The 24,782-nt window shown below is 34.3% G+C and overlaps 2 protein-coding genes across 2 annotated transcripts; one reads left to right on the top strand and one right to left on the bottom strand.

The window, feature by feature from the left end:
• Positions 1-1,854: 1,854 nt before the first annotated feature.
• On the top strand, positions 1,855-4,166 carry LOC128243179 (protein PIF-like). The gene is made up of 2 exons (XM_052960779.1): positions 1,855-1,967; positions 2,533-4,166. Exon 2 carries the CDS (start codon positions 2,553-2,555, stop codon positions 3,816-3,818), a length of 1,266 nt encoding a protein of 421 aa, XP_052816739.1. The 5' UTR covers positions 1,855-1,967; positions 2,533-2,552; the 3' UTR covers positions 3,819-4,166.
• A 129-nt stretch (positions 4,167-4,295) lies between these two features.
• Positions 4,296-20,672, bottom strand: LOC128244023 (deoxynucleoside triphosphate triphosphohydrolase SAMHD1-like). Its single transcript, XM_052962042.1, has 17 exons — positions 20,245-20,672; positions 17,524-17,718; positions 17,091-17,157; positions 16,880-16,958; positions 13,966-14,126; positions 13,054-13,169; positions 12,041-12,051; positions 11,109-11,252; positions 10,961-11,008; positions 10,611-10,799; positions 10,308-10,399; positions 10,067-10,123; positions 9,722-9,920; positions 9,342-9,446; positions 8,968-9,072; positions 8,483-8,620; positions 4,296-8,271 (listed from the first exon to the last, which is right to left on the bottom strand). The coding sequence occupies exons 2-17, from the start codon at positions 17,705-17,707 to the stop codon at positions 8,164-8,166; spliced, it is 1,803 nt and encodes a 600-aa protein (XP_052818002.1). The 5' UTR covers positions 17,708-17,718; positions 20,245-20,672; the 3' UTR covers positions 4,296-8,163.
• Positions 20,673-24,782: the final 4,110 nt, after the last annotated feature.

Genomic DNA, 24,782 nt, shown 5'->3' with positions numbered 1-24,782 from the left:
GACGACTCTCAAGAGGCTGGACGACTCTCAAGATACGATTTTTTGAGATTTTGTTAGTAAGCAAATCAGGTAAAAAACGGTCTGAAATAAACAAAAACATCATTCGTAGTGACAAACTAAATGAAATGTTGAACCAAATGAAGAAAATACAGATGTAGCACTTAGTCTGGATAACATGCCGAAATTATTTGTTAATAGTAGGCAGGGAACCAAAGAAATTTGCTTGAGCGTCGAAATAAAAACGCCGCCCTATAAGTCACAATGGTTATCGATGACTATCACTATTTCCCAAACCACTTTCCCCTCCCTTAAAAAAGCTTTAAATATAGTGTTTGAACAGATCGATAAAACATGACTATAAGATACTGCACATTGACCACATTAAATCGTCCCGGGCCACAAACGTCATGCAAATAATCGCAATGTTTTTCTGGAATTAAAATGTTAAAATTGTTCAGTCGTTGAAATATCAAATTGTCCAATGTGTACACTTAAAGAATAAAAAGAAAAACAGTCTTGTTTTCATTGGGAATATTTGTTGACAGAAATTGGACATGTAACACGGTCAATACCACCCCCCAGCACTGACTTTTACAGCGGTTTTTTGATCCTTTTTCAGTCGTCGAAGATGTTTAAGTCAAGGCTGTCAAATCATTTCCATTTAAATATAACTTTTATACAGTTACACTTTTATCATTGCTATACTTTCATAGAGACTATTAACAGCTTGACGCTTTGACCTAATGATCTAAAAACATATAATGGCAAAATTTCGATAAAGTGTACAACACTGTTAATAATAAATAGGATTGTTATTTACAACGACTAGCATATCCATGCATTGAAAAAACTTTCTCTTAATTGATAATATGTTGTTTTTTTCATTTGGTCGAATTAATTAATTACCTTTCTGGAGATTTATGTTGAGTGTCATTTAGTTTTTCGTTAAGATACTCATTCACATATATTAATTGCAGTTTTTCAGGAAATATATTAGCCTTTTCCAGAAAAATAATTGTAAATCACTTAAAGTGTTGAATGTAAGTTGTTTGTATATTGCAACCTTCAATAAATATTGACGCATGTTTAAATATTGCATTTTGAGTCGGCGATTATTGAAACCTTAAGTCACAGAACTCGGATATAGTTGTACGTGATGGTACAATAAAAACATAATTCGAAAGCAATAAATGATTATTTTACATGTATCAATTGAATACTTTGCATTCCAACATTTCTCTACAAATCTCACTTCCAGTTACATCACTTACCCGTGTATATTCACCACTCGTGATCGCATGGGTTTCTAGGGAAGAACAATTGTTTTTATTAGAAAATTAGAAATACATTTTAATGCCGACAAGAGAACGAGTCACGTTAAATGAGCTAAATACTGGCGACAATTGTTTTAATTAATGTTTGGATCGTTTAACGACATCTTTTGCGTACAATTGCCCTTTATTTTTGTGTTTTTCAAGACTATCCCAAAAAGACAAACACCTTTTGTTTGTGGTGCAAAAAAAGAGAGAAATAAAGCAGCCTAACCCTGCAAAAACAAGAAATGAACCGGACTTTTGACGAATTGTTGGTTAAAATGTAGGTGTTGAGGTCGTGCAGACCAAAAAAAATCGCCTATGTCTAGATTTATGACACTTCCATTCATAACAAGAAAATATGTTTACCTGTAAAACAATCGAGTTTAATTACCACAGATGTAAAATAAGCATAAACCGCATTTTCATTTCGCTACGCTGCGTAATTACGGCTAAAGACCTACGTTAGCTACGTAACGTAACGTGAAAGTGTCTGAAATTTAAACATATTTGCGTCATAGTATAACACTCCCCCTAAATGTTTCAGTGTATATAAATAAAGGCAGTTGCAGCAATGGATAGTCAGAGTATTGCTTGCTTTCGAATAAGTTAACGGAGAAAAGTCAAGTTAAAACAACAAGTTGTTATAATAAGGTAAGATCACTTTAACTGTAATAAAGTATAAAAATATTTTGTAAATAAACTATTTGTTTTAAGTTTTTGATGTACAATTATATTAAGATTGGATGCCTGCTTATTTAATTTTATTTTATTGTCATTTAAAAGGGTTTATGTTTGTATAAATAGTTTTCATTTGAAATAAAGGACGAAAATAAAAGTAATATCTTTATCTATAATTTATATTCGGTCATTTATTAGTCATTTAAATGTTTAGTATTAACCGGCTAGCAATATATTTTCAAATAATGCCAAATTTGTATGGCCTTCAGGCATTACAAATTTACATTATCTCTAATGGCACGATTAAATGACAATCGGATGTCTTAAAATAGAAATGGCAGTCTGATAAGGTGTATCTGTTTGTTCAAGAATATAGTGGTAGCAATTGTTTTATTTTAACTGTATAAACGTGAACATTACCAAACTGTATTACCTCTAAAATAATAGCATTAGGAACTTTTACCTTTTAAAGGGCTACTTGTTACGTCGATAGCAGTATTAATTAGAAATTAACAATACGTTGTTCGGTTGTTTTCAGATATCCTACCTAGCCCTGAGATGATAGCGGTCACATTCATTGCAGCCTTTTTTGTGGGGGCTGCACTTGTTTCTGCTGGAAAGTATGACTACCTTTGTGTGGAGAACAACTATGCTAATTCCGTCAACTTTTATAACCACCCAAAAGATTGCAGCAAGTATGTTCAATGCTGGAAGAATGCTCTAGGGGCGTTTGAAAGCATCGAACAACAATGCGGATTCGGTACCTACTGGAGTATGAATGACATGAGCTGTATCAGTGCGGATAAAGTGAAGTGTGATGAGGATGCCTGTCTTGGCTTAATGAACAGCGAGCATAGAGCAGCGAAAGGCAACTGCCGTGGATATTGGCAGTGTATGGGAGAAAAGTCAGTTCCAATGTGTTGCCCATCAGGGCAGCATTATAACTCGACTTACGGCTGCGAGGACAACATCAATGAAGAATGCACCGCCGATTGTTTCGGACGATACGTGGCTCCTGTTGTGATCACCAACGAAACTGAAAGCGAAAACAACACAAATGCCTTGCAAGACCTAACCTCTACTGAAGCTCCAATTATGTGCAACAAAGTAGGACTAGAAAATAGCCCATCCAGTTATACATGGAACGTAAATGGTCGGTCGTTTTCGATGAAATGCCCCGCTGGAACAGTCTTTGTCCAGAAAAAATGCGACTGCCTCAGCTCAAAAACAGCTGCGCGTACCTGCGAACCCGAGCTTCTTTTGAAATTCACCAATGGTTTGCTGGATGAGTCACGAAACCAAATAGATGTCCAAAACGTCAGCGTATTGGTAGAAAACGGAGAGGCAATTTTCGATGGAGCCACGAGTCAGCTGGTCATCCCATTTTTCACCAATCTCGAAATCAAGGATACCCTTATTGTCCGAATGAAGTACACTTCTGACCACACAGAAATCCCAGACGGCGAACAAAGAGCACTCTTTTCTAACTTTGATTGCACTGTCAATCCATCAATCCAGATGACCGAGAGCAGCCAAAACGTAGTCGCGCTTGTCGGAACCTGGAAACAGTTCGGGGCGTCAGTTGCTGTTCCCCAGATCCCCATTGATGCAAACGAGACCGTCTCAGAGAAGGACGTTACATACAAGTTCCACAACAAACAATTATCGCTGACGGTAGGTCCACAGCCTGTCGAAGACGTTGAAGTTGAGGGACAGTTGAGAAAAGTCCAGTGTGCTCTTCACATCGGTTATGCTTCCGGTATGCCAAACTTCAAAGGAAGAATTGACGAATTTGCAGTCTATCAGTGCGACCCAAATGCTTAAAAAATAAACTTTGAATCTGTGATAAAAAAATACTTTGCTTAAGTATTTAACGTTTAATGTACACTTATTTATTTTGTTTTACGTTTAATTTTGAGTATGTTCGATTTTTGTTTCGCATAATACGATAAGTGAAGAAAGAAATCCATTATGATACATGTTTATGTATTGTAAGAATGTTTTAAGTAAATGTTGTACGAATTCATCTTGATATTCTTAATCTTTCTTACACTGACTTCATTACAAAAACCTTAAGTATTTGTAAGTAAAACAGTCTTAAAACAGTTTTCTGGCGCATTGATTAATTGATGAACAAACACATTTTGTTGAATAAATGCTTTATTTGAATAACGGTGTTTGCATTTGCTTATGTTTATTCTCAAAAAATAGTTTCTAACTTTGAATAAGGTAAAGACGATTATTATAAAACTATGTCGAACTACATAATACGATATGTGTTCAATAGAATACTGTTATAACTATTAACAAATATACGGGTTTGACTCCCGTTTCAACTAAAACTGGTATCAGAAATGAGACATTTTCCAAATAAGTACCGATACGTACCATACCAGTGTTAAAACTTATATGTATGTACAGCTCCTTTACATTTAAAGTCTTTATGACGAAAGTCGAATATATTGTCATCAAAGCCAAGGATATCATAAACACTTTTACGACTGCTTTAGTAGTGGGATAACAAAATTTAATGTTTAATATACGACGTCTGCAACTCAATTAAAAGTAAAAATAATATTCTGATTGATAAGCTAACTTAACTTAACTTAATTCATAAACTGATATCACAATTTAAACAAAATAAATACAGATATTTGATGCCAAGAAGACAAAACAATGCCTTTGTTAGGTTGTTTAAATGTAAAGAAATCTGATGATCGCCCGTTGTTTGCACTCGATATGGCAAATTTGCCTTCCTTAATAAATAAAGACTTACGGTATAGCATTTATGGCCAAATTACCAGTATCATTGACACAATAAAACTACAGAGACAAAACCAGTAGTCAGAATATAAATTAAACTCTGTTAAAATGCACAAGGCAACTCGGCTTCGCCTCTGACAAAATTGGTGTTCGTTATAGCGAAACGAATTCTTACGTCTGTAAGAGGACACTTATCAAGAAAACCTCGTACTGTATCTATTACTAAACTAGCGACACATACTTTTACACAACATGACACAACAACACACACCAAACCAACCCCTAAACGCATTGAAATAGATTTACCGATAAATGATTGGATAACCGCGGAGTAATCAGTGATATACAAGTTCAATGAAACACGAGTGTACTGGGGGTTTAAACTAGATGGTCATTTCCACATATTTGTCAAAGCATTTGTTAACAATTACAAAATAAAAAATAAACCTCACCGTACCAGAATCATTTAACTCTTTTTCTACGACAAAAGTTTGTCCGGAGCAGACTTCAAACACTAGTAGAAGAAATTGATGGAAACCATGGAATATAGATAGATTTTACTATTTTCAGTTTATGTTTCAAATATGTATTGGATTTATATGAAAATATTTGCATCTAAATGTCGCGTAAAATAAGACTTCGACAATGATGGACGGAGGCTCCCGTCAGACAACATATCCCATTCTACCAATGAGGCATAGACAAGTAAACAACGATGTTCAAACCTTTTTACCACTTTCTTACAGCTTTCCATTTATTAAACTTGACGTAAACTTTCTAGTAGAGAGATTAACAAAACAGAGTTTTCTAGTGAATGGATTTTATAAAACAAATTCTTCTAGTGGGGATTTAACCCATCAAAGTCCCCTGTTTCAAGCATTAAACCAAACTCATATGAGCCTGATGGAGAAATTTAACCAATTAAATTCATCGGATGAAAATATTTAACTATTAATTTATCAAAAATGATCAAAGTCGAAAGAAACTATAATTAATCAAATATAAAATAACTTTGTATTCATAAAATGATATATTTGGGAAAAAATAGAACCGATATCGTAGGAAGAAACTATAGATATACATAAAAACTATATTCCTATATCATATGTCTACATGGTCACATTTTGCTGCATACAGAGTAATAAAGAGGTCAAGTATTAGAATCAGTACAAACATGTATATATTAATACATAAAGTAAAACGGAAAATGTTTTGGACTGCCACAATCATTTTTCCAAGCTAAAACTAGGCTGTTAATTTCAATAAGCAGTATACATCAAATGATTACAAACATTTCATTTTCAAATCAATTGTTTTACACAAAGCGTAATTCAACTTCGTAAATCAACATTTAGAACATAATTTTAATACATATAGAATACAAGACATTTCAACATTAGATATACAAATAGCTGGAACACTCGCAGACCAAACACATGTACATTTAATGAAGCACAATGAATGTAATTGAGACACACATGTTTATTAACAGTTGTACTTATGTCGTCACATATTGTTGTAACCGATCCGGTGTTCTAATTTTACAAAAGAAAACACGTTTGACAAATATTTTTACCATATTTGTGATTCTTACACAGTATGTGCGCATTGCCAAAGCAGCCACATATATTCCAAGTTATATATTTAAAATATCTGTAATGGTTTTCAAGTCGTAGTCAAATGATTGATTGCATATCGACGAAGACAAAAAGGACGACAACACTCAAGCGATAGAATAAAAAAATCAACAAACAGTCAAAGAAAAACACAGTTTCTAACTGCATGTGTATATCCCAAAATATATCGTATAAATTAATGTTCTATTGTAAAAGCAAACATTTAGCAAATTAGATAAAAACAACGTAAAGTCTAAAAGCGTAAATAACAACAGCAGTTGTGTTCCGTTCCTTTTTTCAAATTAGCCTTGGAAATAGGGTTGTTTTTGTGGTGGCATGCTTGATGCGATTTTAGACAGTGAAGGTAGCGTTCCAGTTTTCAAATAAACCATGTTAAGGGGTTGTTTTTTTATGACGGGATGCATTTATAAGACAGCCAAGGTAGCGTTTCAGTTTCCAAATAAACCATGTTAAGGGGTTGTTTTTTTATGACGGGATGCATTTATAAGAGAGCCAAGGTAGCGTTCCAGTTCCAAATAAACTATGTTAAGGGGTTGTTTTTTATGACGGGATGCATTTATAAGACAGCCAAGGTAGCGTTCCAGTTTTCAAATAAACTATGTTAAGGGGTTGTTTTTTATGACGGGATGCATTTATAAGACAGCCAAGGTAGCGTTTCAGTTTCCAAATAAACCATGTTAAGGGGTTGTTTTTTATGACGGGATGCATTTATAAGACAGCCAAGGTAGCGTTCCAGTTTCCAAATAAACTATGTTAAGGGGTCGTTTTTTATGACGGGATGCATTTATAAGACAGCCAAGGTAGCGTTCCAGTTTCCAAATAAACTATGTTAAGGGGTTGTTTTTTATGACGGGATGCATTTATAAGACAGCCAAGGTAGCGTTCCAGTTTCCAAATAAACTATGTTAAGGGGTTGTTTTTTATGACGGGATGCATTTATAAGACAGCCAAGGTAGCGTTCCAGTTTCCAAATAAACTATGTTAAGGGGTTGTTTTTTTATGACGGGATGCATTTATAAGACAGCCAAGGTAGCGTTCCAGTTTTTAAATAAACCATGTTAAAAGGTTGTTTTTTTTATGACGGGATGCATTTATAAGACAGCCAAGGTAGCGTTCCAGTTTCCAAATAAACTATGTTAAGGGGTTGTTTTTTATGACGGGATGCATTTATAAGACAGCCAAGGTAGCGTTCCAGTCTCCAAATAAACCATGTTAAGGGGTTGTTTTTTTATGACGGGATGCATTTATAAGACAGCCAAGGTAGCGTTCCAGTTTTCAAATAAACCATGTTAAGGGGTTGTTTTTTTTTGACGGGATGCATTTATAAGACAGCCAAGGTAGCGTTCCAGTTTCCAAATAAAGCATGTTAAGGGGTTGTTTTTTATGACGGTATGCATTTATAAGACAGCGGGTGTAGCGTTCTAGTTTCCAAATACACCCTGAAAAGGGGTTGTTTTTATGGCGGAAAACTTATATGAGATTTAAAACAGCGGGTGAGGCGTTCCGGATTCCAAAAAAAAACCTGAAAAGGGGTTTATTTTGTGGCGGCATGCATTTGTGACATTATAGACAGGTGGATCGCGACAGATTCCATTGAAACTGCAAACAGTGAAATTGAATTGGCTCGGGAAATTGATATTGTTTCAAGCTTTTGGGCTGTGAATAAGGTTAACAACAAATTGTCGAGATTGTATTTATCCCCGTGAATAAAACCCATAGATAGATGCCTTGCCTTGGCACGTGTTTATATTTGATAGCTGCGTTGTTTTTTAAACATCTGGTTCTTGTTTGATCTGTGTAGAACTGCTCCAATCGTGTTGCCAATCATTTCCCGTTTTATTTGCCGGCTGTGTGGGTTTCTTGTCGGCCTGTTCACCCTGGACAATATGAAAGGTTTCAGAAATAAATTAAGAAACCAAAACATTTGTCCACTTTAGTCCGGTATAACACAAACATTTGGACCGGGAACCGAAATAAAGCATAATACTGCTTAATATTGCCTAATATTCGTATATTTTGATTTGTTTTAATCTATTCATATTAATGTATATTTATTCGAATATTTTGTATAAAACAGCATTGACCGACCTTTGGTGTTGGATATTTGTGTTTTTCACACCAACGGACAAAAGCCTTCCTAACCATTTTCTGGGAGCGCTTGTCATCCGCCTTTGAGTAAACACGAATTGCCTGTTCCTTGAACAGTACGGGCAGAAAGTTCGATTCCTATCAGAAAAAGGTAACACTTACTGATGATTAATAATAAATAATTTCCTTCAAGAATTTAACTTTACACAAACCGTATGACAATATATATTTATTTGTTTTAAGCATTTCTTGAGAAACCACAGGTCCATCTTTCTTCTTAATCATATGCTGTATATAAATCTAAAATACTGGCAGAATATAGATATGCATTTGTGGACTAAGAACTTGGAAACAATAGTTGGAATATCGACTGATGTTTAGCGTCTTTGATGGCCCATGAAAGCCCTGAATACATAATTACGTAAGTATTATACTAAAACTGTTTGGATAAGATGTCATTGTTGATAAAGAACGAGAGAATGTACCTGATCTCGACGAATATTGAAAGCTTCGTTCGGACTATTCTTACAATAAAACATCGTATTCTCAATGGGATTTTTCTCGTTCATACCATGGTCTAAATCTACAAACTGGAAAAATATCAAGCGGTTTCAAAGATTGTACATATCTACCAATATTTATTACCTTATTACAATTATTATTATTATTATAAGTATTATTATTTTATTTTTTTGTTATTGTTGTTGTTGTTGTTGATGTTGTTGTTGTTGTTGTTGTTGTTGTTGTTGATGATGTAGTTGATACTGCTGTTGTTGTTGTGTTGTTTTTGTTATTATTGTTGTTGTTGTTGTTGTTGTTGTTGTTATCTAATATTGCAAAATAATACATTCAAACTGACCAGGAAAACAATGCCATGGTCGCTCAAACTTTTCAATGGGGAATATTCGTACTCATCTTTGTCCATATGCTCGTGCATCTCTTTGATCATTTGTTGTTTGTCTTCCTATTCAAACAAGAAATGTTTGTAAGTAGTGTTAGATCAAGCAACTTAATTTTTAAATAAATACCTTCTGGAAGAAAAAACTCATCAACGCCCCGTAGAACTGCCTAAGGCGGTAATCTATTTTCAAAATGACTAAGTCGTATTAGACAAAAGATATCCACTCTGCAGATCAAATACAAGGTATTTCTACGACCACCACTGAACTCTTCAGTTTCATTTTAATATTTACAATAGAGACATACTACCTGAATAATAAAGTACTGCATATACAAAACCTCTTTTTTCATTTGTTCTCCCTTTGCTTGTGTTTGTCCCACACACTTGTACAATTTGCGCTTCAAAACGTTTGTTAAAATGTCCCTTGATTCCTTCAGGTTTGGGTCCGTTGAATTTAGTATCAGATTGAACACGTGATCTGTCATCTGACTGAAGGCTTTCATGTCATCGACGGCCTCTGACATCTTCTTCTCCACACTGAATCGTAATTGCTCATTAATTAAATGATTGCCCTTTCTTATTCATATATAGTGTGGTAACAATGACAATGAAATATATATTTTTCAAAGGCTGAATCCTAAGCAGAAAGTATTGCACCAAAACCAATTGCTGACATAGCCTACCCCTTTTCTCCAACAAACTTGATATGGTCATTGGCTTTTACGAACGCATCAGTCACCCTGAAAAGGAATAATTTATGCATTCAAGAATTTCAATTCATTTAGCAAATGTAAGCAAGCCAAATTTGTAAACAAATACAGCATCATTTATTTGTTAAATGTATTTTACACTATTGATAGATTCGCCGATATGCGAAACAACCCTCCCCTGCTCAATCTCAAGAGGAAATGCAAACGTACTTACATTTTTTGAATGATGTTCGATGTTTTGTGGCTATAAGCAATGCGATGTAACGTCTGACGTATATGGAACATGTCATATAGTGTCTCGGAATCCTGTTTGTTTTTAGATAAGATTATATTGGAGGAACTCACTCTTTAACATATTATATACATGTCATATATCATCCTATATATATATATATATATGGTCTAAAGCGTTGTTAGGATGTATTTATCATAATTATAAATCACGGTCCTAATAATGCAGATAATTAAAAATGGCAAAACAAATCGGCTAAAAAACAACAACTTGAGTTATACTTACCTTATCTCGAGTACAGATTTGATATTCCGTATGTACTTCGTTATTTTCTTTCTTCTTTACTTCCAAAACACGTGCAAAATGTATGAAGCGAGTGTAGTCAAAATTGTTCCTGATTCCAAGCATGAGGCAGTCACGTGCAAAGTAGTCCCACTTGTCTACATCAATTCCATTTCGCTTATTGGCAACGATCTGTCATGGAACCAAAACAAAGAAATGGGGTCGTAAAACCAATCATCGCGGGTATTTTAGTTTATTGAACGTATCGGTTTAGTTTCGAATCAGAGTGTACAGCACCGATCACAATCACCATACAATTCATGAACGATCGTATAAGCTGTTGCGTAATTTACCTCGTACAAGAAGCTTTTATCCTTTGATCTTCCTTGTAGCGACCATACCTGAATGATGGAATAAAGCATATTGAGCATTGTGCTAATTGAAACAGGGAGCAGTATGCATATGCGTTAGATTAGAAATAAAATTACACTTGAAGCTTACCTTTTCGCAACAATGCTTATGCCCGGCGATCATCTCCTCTATGAAGGTTATGTCATCATTTTTCAGGTCGTATTTCCCAAATTCTGCCCTCAATTGGTTCTCTTTCACGAGGTAACGGAACATCTTTATCGATATATCTTCATGCTGCATGTTAAGTACATAATATTAAACAATTGCATCCTTTGATTGCCGCATAGGGCTTATTCGCATATAAAAAAATGCTGATAACCCATTTGTGTTAGCAATGAACAGTATGATGGATCCAAGTGAACACATGCACGGTACTTGATCTCATTTATAACTAGTGATATTTTATCGAGGTGATGTGTACCTGCACGATTAGTGTCCCTCGTTCAATGTATTTCGGGCTTTAACATTGTGTCTTGTTCCTTAAATTTTTAGGCTTGTTCATGAAGTTTATATTATATTATTTTAAGATATTTCAAAATGAAAGAATAGTAACCCAAGTTTTAAATAAAAACAGCTTGTATATGAAAATAGACAAGATGTCTACAAAGTGCGCTTCTGCTTTGGTACGTATCTTAGATCATCCGATTTGTGTGGAAGTGTTGCTGGCCCTTGCGACAAAGACTGTTCATTGAATATTTATGACAACTGTTTGAACAAAACAGGGGTTAATGGAATTGATATAATAATCAAATGCTGTATATCTTTAATTAAACAGACATGCATTCGTCAAAGTGCAGTTTGAAAAAGATCAAAACTGAAAACAATTTAATTTTTACTGACCGTTCCAAGGCGGTACAATCTTTGATAAACATACCTAGTTTTTAATATAGTAATTATGTACTGTGTTGTTTGTGGAGTTTTATGCTTTAATTCCATGCTTCTTGTTGTGATTGTTTATTTTTATGTTATATATCTTTTGGGTAATGTGCCATTAAACGGGGTTTATGTTACGTATTTCGCACTGAGCTTGTTTCTGTAGTGTTTTATATAAATATTAAGGTTGTTATTGGTTGTATATAAATTTTGATTCATAGCATTTGTTGTTTTTAAAACTAATTTGAGGACGATGTTAAGAACCACCTATTTGTTTATTAAATTGGGTGGAATAGATATTTTAGAATAGAACGCCTTTTAGCGTGTTTCTGTAGCTTTTCATATGAATATTTACATATTGAAAACATGTGAAATAATGTTGCTTGAAACCAATGGTATACATATATTTTGTTTTATAATGGTTGCATTGAATTTCATGTTTTATCACATGTTTTAATTATCATGGCATATTAATAAATAGTCCACATGATTATAAGAGGTGTTTTTTATCTATCTATGTTATCAATCATGCCTAGTTTTAAATGAAAGTACCGCGTATTTGTCAAGGTCTTTAAAATGTTTGTCTGTTGCAAAAGCATTTTTTTGAAAAAGAAATGCATATTCCAGGAGCTGATACATATTGTGCCTAGTTAAATAAAGGATGTATGAAATATGTATCTTGTCGGTACCACAATTTTAAAAATGTCATGCTTGGGAGCTCTACTATATTATTTTTTGCTTTTAAACTTAAAGAAATAATGTTTAAAAAGCAGAAGTGGAAATCAAACTTGAGATGATTTACCTTCCAACTGGAACTAGGTGACACAATTGGTATGAATGTGTCATCGAAAAGATGTGAAAAAGGGCCATGACTTTAAATATACAAGGTCAACAAGAATGGTTATATCATATATCTATGATCAAAGAAGAGTTCAATTTAAGTTTAGTTACACTTGCAGTTAACACTTGTTTCATTTGGAACAAGTATGATACAAAACATTTTACATAACATGTAGATATCATACACAAAAATGGATTTCAATACATATCATATATTTTATTTAAAAAATATTACAATAACAATGCATGCTTTGCCAAAATAGTATCTATACTATCTATGTATGAAAACAATAACCACTTTTTTAAAAATGTCTATCCCTACCAAGGTCATGACACAAGCCTGCTATTTCAACACAGAGAACATCAACGTCTGTTATGTCCAGTTCTGGTTGACGTTGGCGTATCGCGCGAAGAAGTTGACCTGCTAAATGGCACACCCTAAAAAAGGTTTTGATACAAAATTCTAAAAACGTATCTTAAATAGTCAACCGGTACATTGTGTGTACAATGTTTACGGTATTTGATAAATATGTTTGTTTGGGCACGAAGATTAATAATATCTGTCATGTGTTTCCGTTCCGGATAAAAAAAATCCGACCCGAGGGCACCTGCGCTGCCAGCAAGCCTCGTTACTGGCCACGCAGCGTGCCCGAGGGTCGGATTTTTTTTATCCGGAACGGAAACACATGATTGATATTTTTCTAGCAAACCTTAGATTACATTTTTTGTGTGAAAAAATACATAAAAAGGCGCATTTTTGTATTTTCACCAAAAAGCGTGCGTTGATGTTTACTGGCGTCATGACGCGCACTAATTTTTATTCACTGAATACGTCAAGAAGTTCCTTCAGTTTCACGTCTTTTAAGGGTTATTTTGTTTTGTTTTGAATGTATATTTTTGTGAAGTTAATGTTTATGGAACTCATCTATTGAAATCTCATAATTATGGTTACAAAGAGTGTAAAATAAAAGAAATGAAAAGTATTACGTCACAGTGCGTGACTCATCTGGCATGGGGGGATGCCAGATGGAGTTTTCCAGCACGGCTGAATTCACCGGAAATGCCAATCCGGTGTGCTAGAAAAAAGTTTACAGCCGTCTGAAAAGAATTAGGATTTGTTGCGTATGTATCCCTTTTACACGAGTTTGACAGATTATCTTACTAAAAGACCTCTATCAGATAACGTACCTTTGCTTTAATGATAAATTAAGAAATATCTTACACAAAAGCTTACCCCAAGCTATGCTCAAATCTGTTGTGGGCAGCCCCTGGGTAAACAAAATAGCAGGTGCCGAGTTGTTTTATGAATCGAAGCCGCTGGAATTCCGGAGTGTCGAGGATCTTAACACACAGTGGATGTAGTTCTATATGGCCGTGTATTGGGTCGTTGAACACCTAAGCACGAAAATGAAGGGAAGATATTAATGTGCAGCTTATGTGGTCTTCTTAAGGTATGGGGTTCGTATGATAATTTGTAGTCCTTGTATCCTATCAATTTTAGCATCTTCTTATACTTTAGTTCATGAAATCCTTCCTTTTCATTTTATTCAATTTGAAAAGTTATGACAGTTTCAAACATTGCCATCGATGGTTAGTACAATATTAAATACATTTTTGTAATTTGAAACGCTCGTCATGAAATAACGTCATTTTCGAATTTTAAAATGTTGCATTAATGCAGGACACCCATTTCTTTTTTCTGTTTGTTCGATATGCTCGCCATCGTTTGAAAACCATTGATACTGATTTTTATTTTAGACAGTCATTTTAAAAGAACAGACGGATAGTGTATTAAGACTTGTACCTAGTAAATCATCTTCGTTACTTTAATATACAAACACAGGCATGATCAATAAACAGGTAGTACAAAATATGAAATAGGTAATATTTCTATATGAATATTATAGTACAGTGAACAAACAAATTAAGCACGAACAGAAGCAACGTACAAATTACACATTCAACTTAGATTAAAGCTTCTTTAACAAACAAAGATAATTATCTTTTTTAGTTCAATAGCTTTACGCACTTGTACACAGACGGATAAATAAATTTCTGTCGTTTAATATATTCTTCGAATAATATCAAAACTTGAAAAAATGCGTATGCAATGGAATTAATTTTCGATATCTCTTGAATTAAACAAAACAAAATATGACAGTTACGACAACGTTTTAATCTATCCGTTTGAATTCATAAATGTTGAACTGAAAGTGTATGCCTTCACTAAATTATACAGCTATTCTCTAATATATCTTAGAAATGTTCTTAATACAGTCTTTCTTTAAGATATCTTATTAATGCTCATAATTAAATGTCACTGTAAATTATTTTTACAAAATCAACACTGGTCTATCAAGAGATCCATACCAATCTAGCTAAAAGCATTCTATCATTATTGTTTTCAATTTACACAATAATTATTTCACAGTAATTACATTAGAGCTAACAAATACAAAAGCAAATTCATAACCACTCAAACGTTTTATACACTTGCTACCAACTTTTTCTTTCCATTTACGTAGTCGGATAATGCCTGCAAGTATACAGTACTTATTATGATATTATCACTATTAACATTTTTCAACCAATATTGGATAATTTTAACCAAATTTATGGTATAAAGTTGATATATACCAAGCTCTAAATAAACACTAGCTGTACATGTATGTTTCCGAACATCTAACAGACGTTCGCAAAATTTGAAATAAATGATTCCAGTTTCTTTTGACCTTGCATTACTACCAAATGGCATATTCAATGTTAAGGACACATAGCATATTATATTTATTACTAATTTCCCTTGAATCCCTCCTTTATTTTATACAATTTCAGTAATAATGCTTTTCTATAAATATTATCAAAATATTTCATCATATTGAAAAATACAACATAGGGAAATACATAATTAAACATTGAAGTATTTTTGTACTAAAGACAAACGAATAAATATCAAATCTATGATATAGCGCCCTTTTCGAAATCCGAATTCAGCGTCCTGCATAACGCTATTTTCATAAAGTGCTCGATGCGCTTATTTAGTACAGTGAAAGTCTTCTCCGGTAATTAGCTGAAGCAGTTGAGACATTTGTATAGCCCCTCCCTCCCCCTCCGGCTTCCCCACCCTCTTCCCCAACCCCTCACATACGGCATACTCTACACACATAGTTTATAGTATTAGCCCCAAACTGCTAAACGTCCCTCGGGCACAAAAATGTATATGAAAGTGAAAGTGTTTTCTGGTAATAAACTGTAGCATTTAAGACATCTTTGTGGCCCCTCCCTCCCTCGCCCGCTTTCAAAACCCCTTCCCCACCCCTCGCACACGGCCTACCCTTCACAAACAGACTTTAGTATGAGCCCAAGCCTGCCCCACCCATCTCGTGCACAATAATGTATATTAAAATGTTTATTGGTAATTAACTGTAGCATTTGAGACCTTTTTACAGCCCCTCCATCACACACCGGCTTCCCCATCCCCTCACACATGGCACACCTTCCTCAAACAGAGTATAGCATGAGCCCCAAACTTCCCCACCCCTTCGCGCACAATAATGTATATGATTGGGAAAGTAAAGGTGTTTTCTGGTAACAGGCTGTAGCATTTCTGACCTTTTTATAGCCCCTCCTCCTCCGACTTCTCCAACCCTCCCCTAACAATCCTCATCACACGATATAATCCCTCCAATACAATATAGCATGACCTCTAGTCTCCCCCTACCCCTGCGCACGCGAAGCTATATAGAATAGTGAACATGAAAATGAGTTCAGGTATTTAAAGTGGTATTTGGTACCTAATAATCCTTGATAAACATACCTATTTTTATATAGTATATATGCACTGTGCTGTTGATGGAGTTTTGTGCTGTAATTCCATGTTTATTGTTTGTGATTTTTGTATTTTATGTCTTTGGCGTTTACACCTGTGCCATTAAAACGGGCTTATGTTTAAACTTTTGGCTACAGAGCATGTTTCTGTTGTGTTCTTTTCCAAAATTATTCCTGTTCTGGCACCCCAATCCCCAACCCTCCCATACAAAAAAGTATGAATCACAGCCTCAAGACGTGAAGTACTTTAGTATTTGATTACATTTGAGAACAAAACCATTCTTGTCACATCTCAGTGAACTTAAATTCAAGAGGCTTACCTTTTGTCCAAAAAAATGAATAGCAGGTGTCTTTACTTCCCGAATAAACTTCCGTAATTTCACTATTTGGTTCCAGTCCCTATATCATGAAAAACCAAAAACGTCAGTTGGAGTAAATATTTTCAGAATAAAATTCAAAATGTGACAGATTTTCAAACATATGAAAACATATCCATGTTATCTCTTATTATGTCTTTAAAATATCACTTACGTGATTCCCAACTTTTTAAAATCGTTGTCTTCAAGCTGTATTAACGTATCGCCTGTTATACCTTCCTCTGGAAATTATAATATCAGTAGTTTTAAAATAATCTAAAATCAATGTAAGCACATGTATTGTATGACAAATTTGCATTTTCTTCATCGGTCAAAGTGCGCGCACTTTATTATACATATGCCTATAACTTAAAATTGGCTTTTTATGTTTAAATTTCAAAATATATATTTCAACATATTCGTTAATAACGTAAACATATTGTTTCTTGTTACATGATAAGTTTAGTTTACATTACATATCACGTGACAAAACATTTCTAATCAATTGATTGCATGTTAAGTATTTTAGTGAAAGAGAAAATTAATAAACATATGCATAAATAAATAACATTATCAAAGTATGCTAGAAAAATAAGTGACTATTTTACTACGAAAACACTCAGCAGCTTCCTTCAGATCGTTTTGCTTAAGCTTTTTAGCAACTTTATCTGCATCCCACGTAGAATAATTCAAATAATTGTCGTCCAAACGAGGTTTTTTGCGCGATGGTTCGCCAACCGACTCTTGGGAAGATACAAGGTCCATGTCCATTTGGTCCAATTGGGATGTCATAATGTCCTTCTCTATTGGTAAGAAAAGATAATGTTAATGAAAGCGTGCAAACACGGTGCATTAAATGAAAATTGGAAAACTGTATTTGTGTATATCACGCCTCCATCATGAATGACGCAGCGCCATTGGTCCAGGACTGTTCACGCGGTGACCCCATATTTTTCCATAGTGGGTCACCAAATTTATATCGTACCGGAATGGCGTCTATTTTCCGATTCCGATGAATAAATGAAACATTTAAGCATGTAAACGGGTTGTCGACGTGATATATACGCTATGGGATATCAATTCCCCTTCACTTCGCTCTCACTCGATATGATTTCCTTTGCCCCGTATATCCCATATCGGGTCATCTACTAACCCCGTAACTTATAATATGTGTTCAGATTTCGCATTTTACGGTACCGTGTAACAATATGCCAATTAGCGTAGATGATCGCTTGATTGGCAAACAAAGAAATATTTATAAAGATACTCCTTTACCAAAGATAATTAGCAAAGGCATTGGAATTTGATAAAGCGTTTTTGCAACTCAGAAAATAAAGTACATGTAGTTAGGTTAAGTGAATATTTGACGATGATAGCTGACCTCTACATGTTCATTAATTTTCTATTTACAGTTCGTGTTAGTGTTTTTTTTTTGCCTCAAGAGACTCGTTCGTGGTTTGTAAAAAACTTTTACGGACTTTCTTTTCAATACTGAAATAAGTGTGGCAAATAATAAGGAGCGTTGAAACTAAGGGCGTTTTTGTTGACACCAAACCAGTTTCAGTTTTGGTTTCAATGGTTTCAGCAGTTACGAAACCGGTTTTGATAGTTTTGCTTGAAGTAACAAGTGCATGGTTAAGTGAACATTTTCAACAACATGGCGGAGCTACTGTGCTACACAATTACTAATATAACCCTTTTCATTCAGCTCATTTGCCCATTGTTATAAAAACGATTGAGTTTCAACAAACGTGGTTGATCATTTTCCGCCATGTTGTTTTCGCACTAAACTAGTTTTCGGATGGAACAAACCGAGGAAACCGCCTCCGGTAGGGGTTTCGATAGTTTCAAAAACCAGTTTCGGTTTTCGTTAAAAAACGATTAAAACTGGTTCGGGTTTTATTTGAAACTGTTACAACAAATACACAGTTCGTGAAACCGATATAAAACTGAAACCAGTTTACTACCAACAAAAACGCCCTAAGATACTGACATTTGGAACCCTTCAACAAATGATGATACTCGTATGTGCTCCAATATCGTATATGAAGTCCACAATTTGGTTTGCGTTACTTGTGCGATTTAAACTTAAAACTGTAGCGTAATTGGTTGATTGACAGTATCCCGTGATGCTAGCAATGTTTTAAATAAAGTTTAAATTTCAGTCAGTTAAGTATGAGTCCCTGTAAGCGAGTGAATAAAGTTTCTTTTTTATATGTTTTGAAAGTACCGGTGCTGGTTCGCACCACACGGAAACCAGCGTGTCTAATGTATTCTTTAATTCTATTTTCTCTACAATTTTGGTATCAAGGAGTAAAATAATTATAACATAAGTGTGTTCAGATGCATTACCGGGAAAATTATATTTGGAACCAAAATCTGAGTGAATTCCTTTAATAACATGTAGTTATGTTGTGTTCATTGTTAAATATCCAAATCTTCTCACTTAAGTTATACTTATTCTTCGACGTCATAGGCTTAAAGGCCTACTTTAATCCTTCTATAAGTGACCACCCCCCCCCCCCGAAAAAAAAAAAAAAAAAAAAAAAAAAAAAACGTGTATAGTAAACAACCTCTATATTGATCTTAATCTAATTTTCTAATTATCTTAATATAAATGGGCCCTAAATGGCCCTGAGCCAATAAACAAATACACAGGAAAGTGGCCCCTAGTAGGAGATGAACAGAGGGGGGTTGTCATGCCAATCATTCTTTAAACTAGGCCTTTAAGTGCAAAACTATACATTGTTTTCAGAATATGTGAGCTAATGCATTTTGATGCATATGTGTTCGTTCTTTGTCAATAAGGATCGATCGATTCAATGGAAAACTGCCACTGCAGATAAAACATGCGCAGAACTGTTCGAAAATTTATATTTTACTTACTCTCCTCGTCAGAACGCCTTAGTTACACCTTAAACCCACTTAAGTATCTCGATAAAACGACTAGACAACCCATTTAAACGACATACGTGGTCGTCGGTTAAAGTCGCCGATCATCTTTTGCTTTAGCCATGATTAGAATATCGTGAATTCGAATGATATTATACGGCGATTCTGATTGGCCAATATGTCGTTTTACGAGGTAGGTAAGTCGTTTTAACGAGATGCGTAAGTTGTTTAAACGAGACACTAAGGCGTTTTAACGAGATACGTTAACGTTTAAAGAGACACTCGTTGCGAGTTACTTAATCGTTTTTAATAGATACGTTAATCGTTTGAACAAAATACTGAGTCGTGTTATAGAGATACAAAAGTCGAGTTAACGAGATAAAAAAGTAACACGAATGTCACCTCTTAGCAATCACAAATAAGAATGGAAAACTCACAGTTCAATGTTCAACCCGTTGAGATCATTGTAAGTCTAAAGCACTAATAAGGATACAAAAGACGCACTAAATGATCTGTTATTCCAACCTTGCTGATGTCAATCTAATCGCGTAAATCACAAGCCAATTGTTCTCAATATTTTAAAAATTATAAATTACGTGTTCACAAGACAATAGTATTATCTGTATATAATTTTGTATTCCACTGGCTTTCCATGAATTGAGTTGTGTCTTTAAATGTATTTTCAAATAAGTTTATTTTACTTCCTTGCGACGGTTGGCAACCCGAAGCATGACTTAAAGGTACATTTTACCAGATAACCTGTACCGTCTTGTACACAAGGCGATATAAAATAGCTGATTTAAATGAATGTTTTTGCAATAAAATCCTTCGTTTCCAGCAGCAAAAAAACTATGAATTGAAAGAAAAGGTTTCAATTTAGAATTGATAATCAATATTTTTTCAATCGTTAAAAAATATCATTTTCTATTTCTATCTCTTAAGTTTTGACAACCTGCTATAATAAACCTTTATTTGTTAAGCTGTACATGCTTGCTATTATTCAAGGCTTGAAGGTCAGAGCCGAGGTGACACTTATAAAGCTATTTTGGGTTAAAGTATAGATCAATCATAATTGATTGCATTACGTCTTTTATTCTGTTACGAAAAGCTGGAGGTATTCTATAAATTGACAATCCTATACATAACTTGTTTTCGTTCTATAACAGATAGGTTAAATTTGTGAATATAATCATGTATTGTAATTTATTCGGTATTCATATATCTAGAAATAATATTGTCAAAATAAAAAAAATCTCACTACATGTATAATTTCTTGAATAAGGATTAATTTTGATATTCTCAGTCAATTTAACTGTCATTTCTGATAACTAACTGGGTGACTGGTAAAAAATCTACTTAATCATTGGTGTTAAGCTGCTATTCGGGCATTACCATATCTCCTATTTTAATTTGATTTCATTGGGAGCCTTTCAATTTGCTTGGTAGACAAATGCCTCATTATACATATGTTGTTTACATTTTAAACACGTGATTTTCCAATTTTAAGTCCCGGTTATTCATTTCATTCATTTCATTAGCCGTCATAAAATTTGCGTTATCGCATTTCGGGGATTCTAAAACTCTTTTATGACTCTCAATTTGCATTCTTGATTTGTTACTGTTCATCATATTACTGCAAAACTGTTTCATTGGCATCGTACGATTTTCTATGTACATTTTACGCTATTCTGACAATTTGATCGAGGTTGATGAATGCGTAATAAGACGCTCGATAATATTGATTTCTGATTGGGGTTTTTTTTCCTGTGACGTATGAATGCGTAATTAGGCGCTGAATACTATATAAATTCCGATTGGTCGTTATGTACTTAGGTGTTCTGTGACGTCTTACGTTTCTTAGCGACCGCAGTCTGACTTTCGATTTACATTAACAGCGCGACCGCTACGATTTTGTGGACGAAGTTGAAAACTATTTTGTCATATTTGTTTTTGGCAAATCAGTATCAAAGTGTGTAGTTATAAGTGTTTCTTACCTACGTAGTATTTATTAGATAGGTTTATTTATACATACGAAACATAGCGTCGATTAAATTGCATAAACTCTTTGCGTAATTTACGATACTGCATGCTTTCGGTTTGGATAACTTGTACATTAAGTGATTGACATTTGTTCTGTGATTACTTATTCTCTGAGAAATATTTTGTGAAATAAATTGCTAATAATTCACATTAAACATTTTCATAATCTTGGGTTTTCTATCTTAAACTGACGTAATTAATTGACACAGTGCTTTTTTGTTATGAATGATTTAAATCTTACAATCAAGAGGCCCTTAATAGTTGTATTGTTTGATTGAGTAGGAACTTTTATGGTTATTTGATTTAGTTTATCAGGGGCGGATCCAGGATTCGACGTAAGAAGGGGAGTTACTAAGGGGCATACCCTTTTGACTTGCGTTCCTCCCTCAGAAACGAAATTTATTTAGTATAAGGTGTTGGTATGGGTGTTTGGGGGTCCCTCCCCAAGACAATTCTAACAATTTCTAGTCCGAAATTGTGTATTTTATTACTTTTCTTCTCCTATATTGAAAGATAAAGTAAGATGATTTATAGGGGCGCCGGGTGCACCCCCTCCCGCCTGAAATCGCTAGTGTTTATTGACATTGATAGTAATATAATTGGAATTAAATACTTGATACTATTGTTGTTGGGTTTTGTTGAACTTGTGAGAAATTATCATTTTGGTTATAATAACACTTACCACACATAAACATATAGTAGGACATTATTTATTGATTATGATTTTTTGACATCTAATTTAATTATTCAAACTTATTTCCCATTGCTTGTTGTATTGAGATTTAATTTATTGAAATTAGTGGTTGGCATTTTCGGGAAATTATTAAATTTAATTAAAATAAATATCGGCCTTTTAATAATGCTTGAATTTATATGATTACTTGTATCATAGCTGATAAATACACGTATTTACATGGGTAATATATAATTACCACTTTAACTTTAATTAAATATTCTTTTATAGAAACTATTTTGTTTAAGTTGAATAAGTATAATTTGATAGTTTGTATAGTATTGAACACAGTTTTTTGATAGAAATTATTTTGTTTAAGTTGAATAAGTATAATTTGATAGTTTGTATAGTATTGAACACAGTTTTCATTTGATGAATAGTTTCACAATTATATTTGAAACAATGCAGTTATGATTTTTGTGGCTTGGCATTACCATAAATATTTTGGAATTGTTACTTTTATATTATTTAATTAATAAATTCATTGAGCATCTAAACCTGTTGTGAATTTGTGATTGGTAGTTAAGCGCAATAGTACGGTACACCTAGAGAATCAGTGATGGTTTTTCATAAGATAAATTTAGTAAAAAAAATCGACACTTGTAAAATTGCGTTGTGATGATAGTTTTATAGTTGCGCGCATAGTGTTCGTGATTGTTGATGTCAATAAGCACGATAATTGATTGTTTTATGTGCTGAAAATATGTGAGCATTTTGATTTTTCTGATATACATTTGGTTACATTGTGGGATATTTTTTACATGTTTGTTTTAATTTGATATTGCATTCTCGGTACATCAATGTGATAAGATCAAGGAATATGACCAGTTCAGGAGGAAGCTCAGGAAGATTGAGGTGGACATGAATACTAGCAGTCCAGAGAGTAAACTCTGCAGACCAGCTGTACATCTGCAGAAAGATGAAGACAGTGAGACACTAAAATGCTTAGACAATTTAGTAAAAGCGAAAACAATAGCAATATTAACAACAGCAGACGCAGCAACAACATCATCAGGGATTTGACAACAGAGAAGCGTATGAACCTTGAGTTGGATATAAAGGGAGCTTGGCGGATACAGGGGACCCCCACATGGTGGAAATATGGGCCGAGGGATTTACATAGCTAACAGTTTCAATTGTAATGAAGGCAACACATTTAGAAACGAAAACGCTTGGGTCATATGTAAAAGAAAACGACACATACAGTGTGATTGCTTTACCATTCTTGCCGAGTATGTTTGAACCAACAGCAAATATAAGGGGCATCTAATGAAAAACGGCCCAAACTTATAAGTTCCGGGGTTGGCGAATCGAACCCGAGCACTGAATTGTCTGATCCAAAACTGATGGGTAACACAAATAGAGTGAATATTATTGATGGCAATGAACCGGCTATGGCATTATTAGATACAGGAAGTGTTGTCAGCATTTTTCTCAATCATATTACAAAGAACATCTTTCTTCCAAATTCAAAACCACTTTATTGGTTTACTAGTAGTTACACCAGATACCAATTATTAAGCTAGAGCTCTTGTTATACTAGGTACAAATGTTCTCCATGAACTCTTGAATGATTGTTCAGAATACTACGGTAAAACATTTCTACAGATAACAACACTCCATTCACCGTGGTATCTCAGCTTCAGTACAATGGGTATTAGGGAGAGATAAATTAAGCAAGAAGAAGAACTGTTGGCGTCCGGCGTAAATAGACCAACCAAGCCCCCATACTCATCGAATGTGGTATTAGTCCGCAAGAAGAATGGCACATTACGCCTTTGTGTAGACTCCTTCGCATTGCCCCGAACGGAGGAAATATTTGAGTGTTTACATGGTGCCAATTTTGTAGAACTATGAATATGAGTTCAGGCTGCCACAGAATAGAAGTTCCATAAAGGAGATCCATAAAGAGGGTACTGCCTTCACAGTAGTAAATATAGGGTTCTTTGAATACGATAAGATGCCATTTGGTTGGACCAACTCACCAATCATTTATAAGCGTATAATGATGAAGATTCCAGGATATTTCGATATGAACATATGCGATTCTTATGAACAGCATCTTGAACGCTTAGATATTATTTTGACAAAATTACATTAAGCTAATTTGAAAATAGCGCCTGAAACGTGTCATTTCTGTATCCCAATGCACACTTTCTAGGAGAAGTCGTCGGTGGAAACGGAACGGAGACAGTCCCGGCA

Source organism: Mya arenaria, chromosome 8 (genome assembly GCF_026914265.1).
Source record: "Mya arenaria isolate MELC-2E11 chromosome 8, ASM2691426v1".
Taxonomy (NCBI): Eukaryota; Metazoa; Mollusca; class Bivalvia; order Myida; family Myidae; genus Mya; species Mya arenaria.
This window is presented reverse-complemented; position numbering and strand designations above follow the sequence as displayed.

Coding starts and splice junctions, on each gene's coding strand:
- LOC128244023 (XM_052962042.1), bottom strand. CDS start 17,707: ATGACATCCCAATTGGACCAAATGGACATGGACCTTGTATCTTCCCAA. Junction 10,400..10,610: donor AAATCTGTACTCGAGATAAG/GTAAGTATAACT, acceptor AAAAACAAACAG/GATTCCGAGACACTATATGA. Junction 9,921..10,066: donor AAGTTTGTTGGAGAAAAGGG/GTAGGCTATGTC, acceptor ATTACGATTCAG/TGTGGAGAAGAAGATGTCAG.
- LOC128243179 (XM_052960779.1), top strand. CDS start 2,553: ATGATAGCGGTCACATTCATTGCAGCCTTTTTTGTGGGGGCTGCACTT.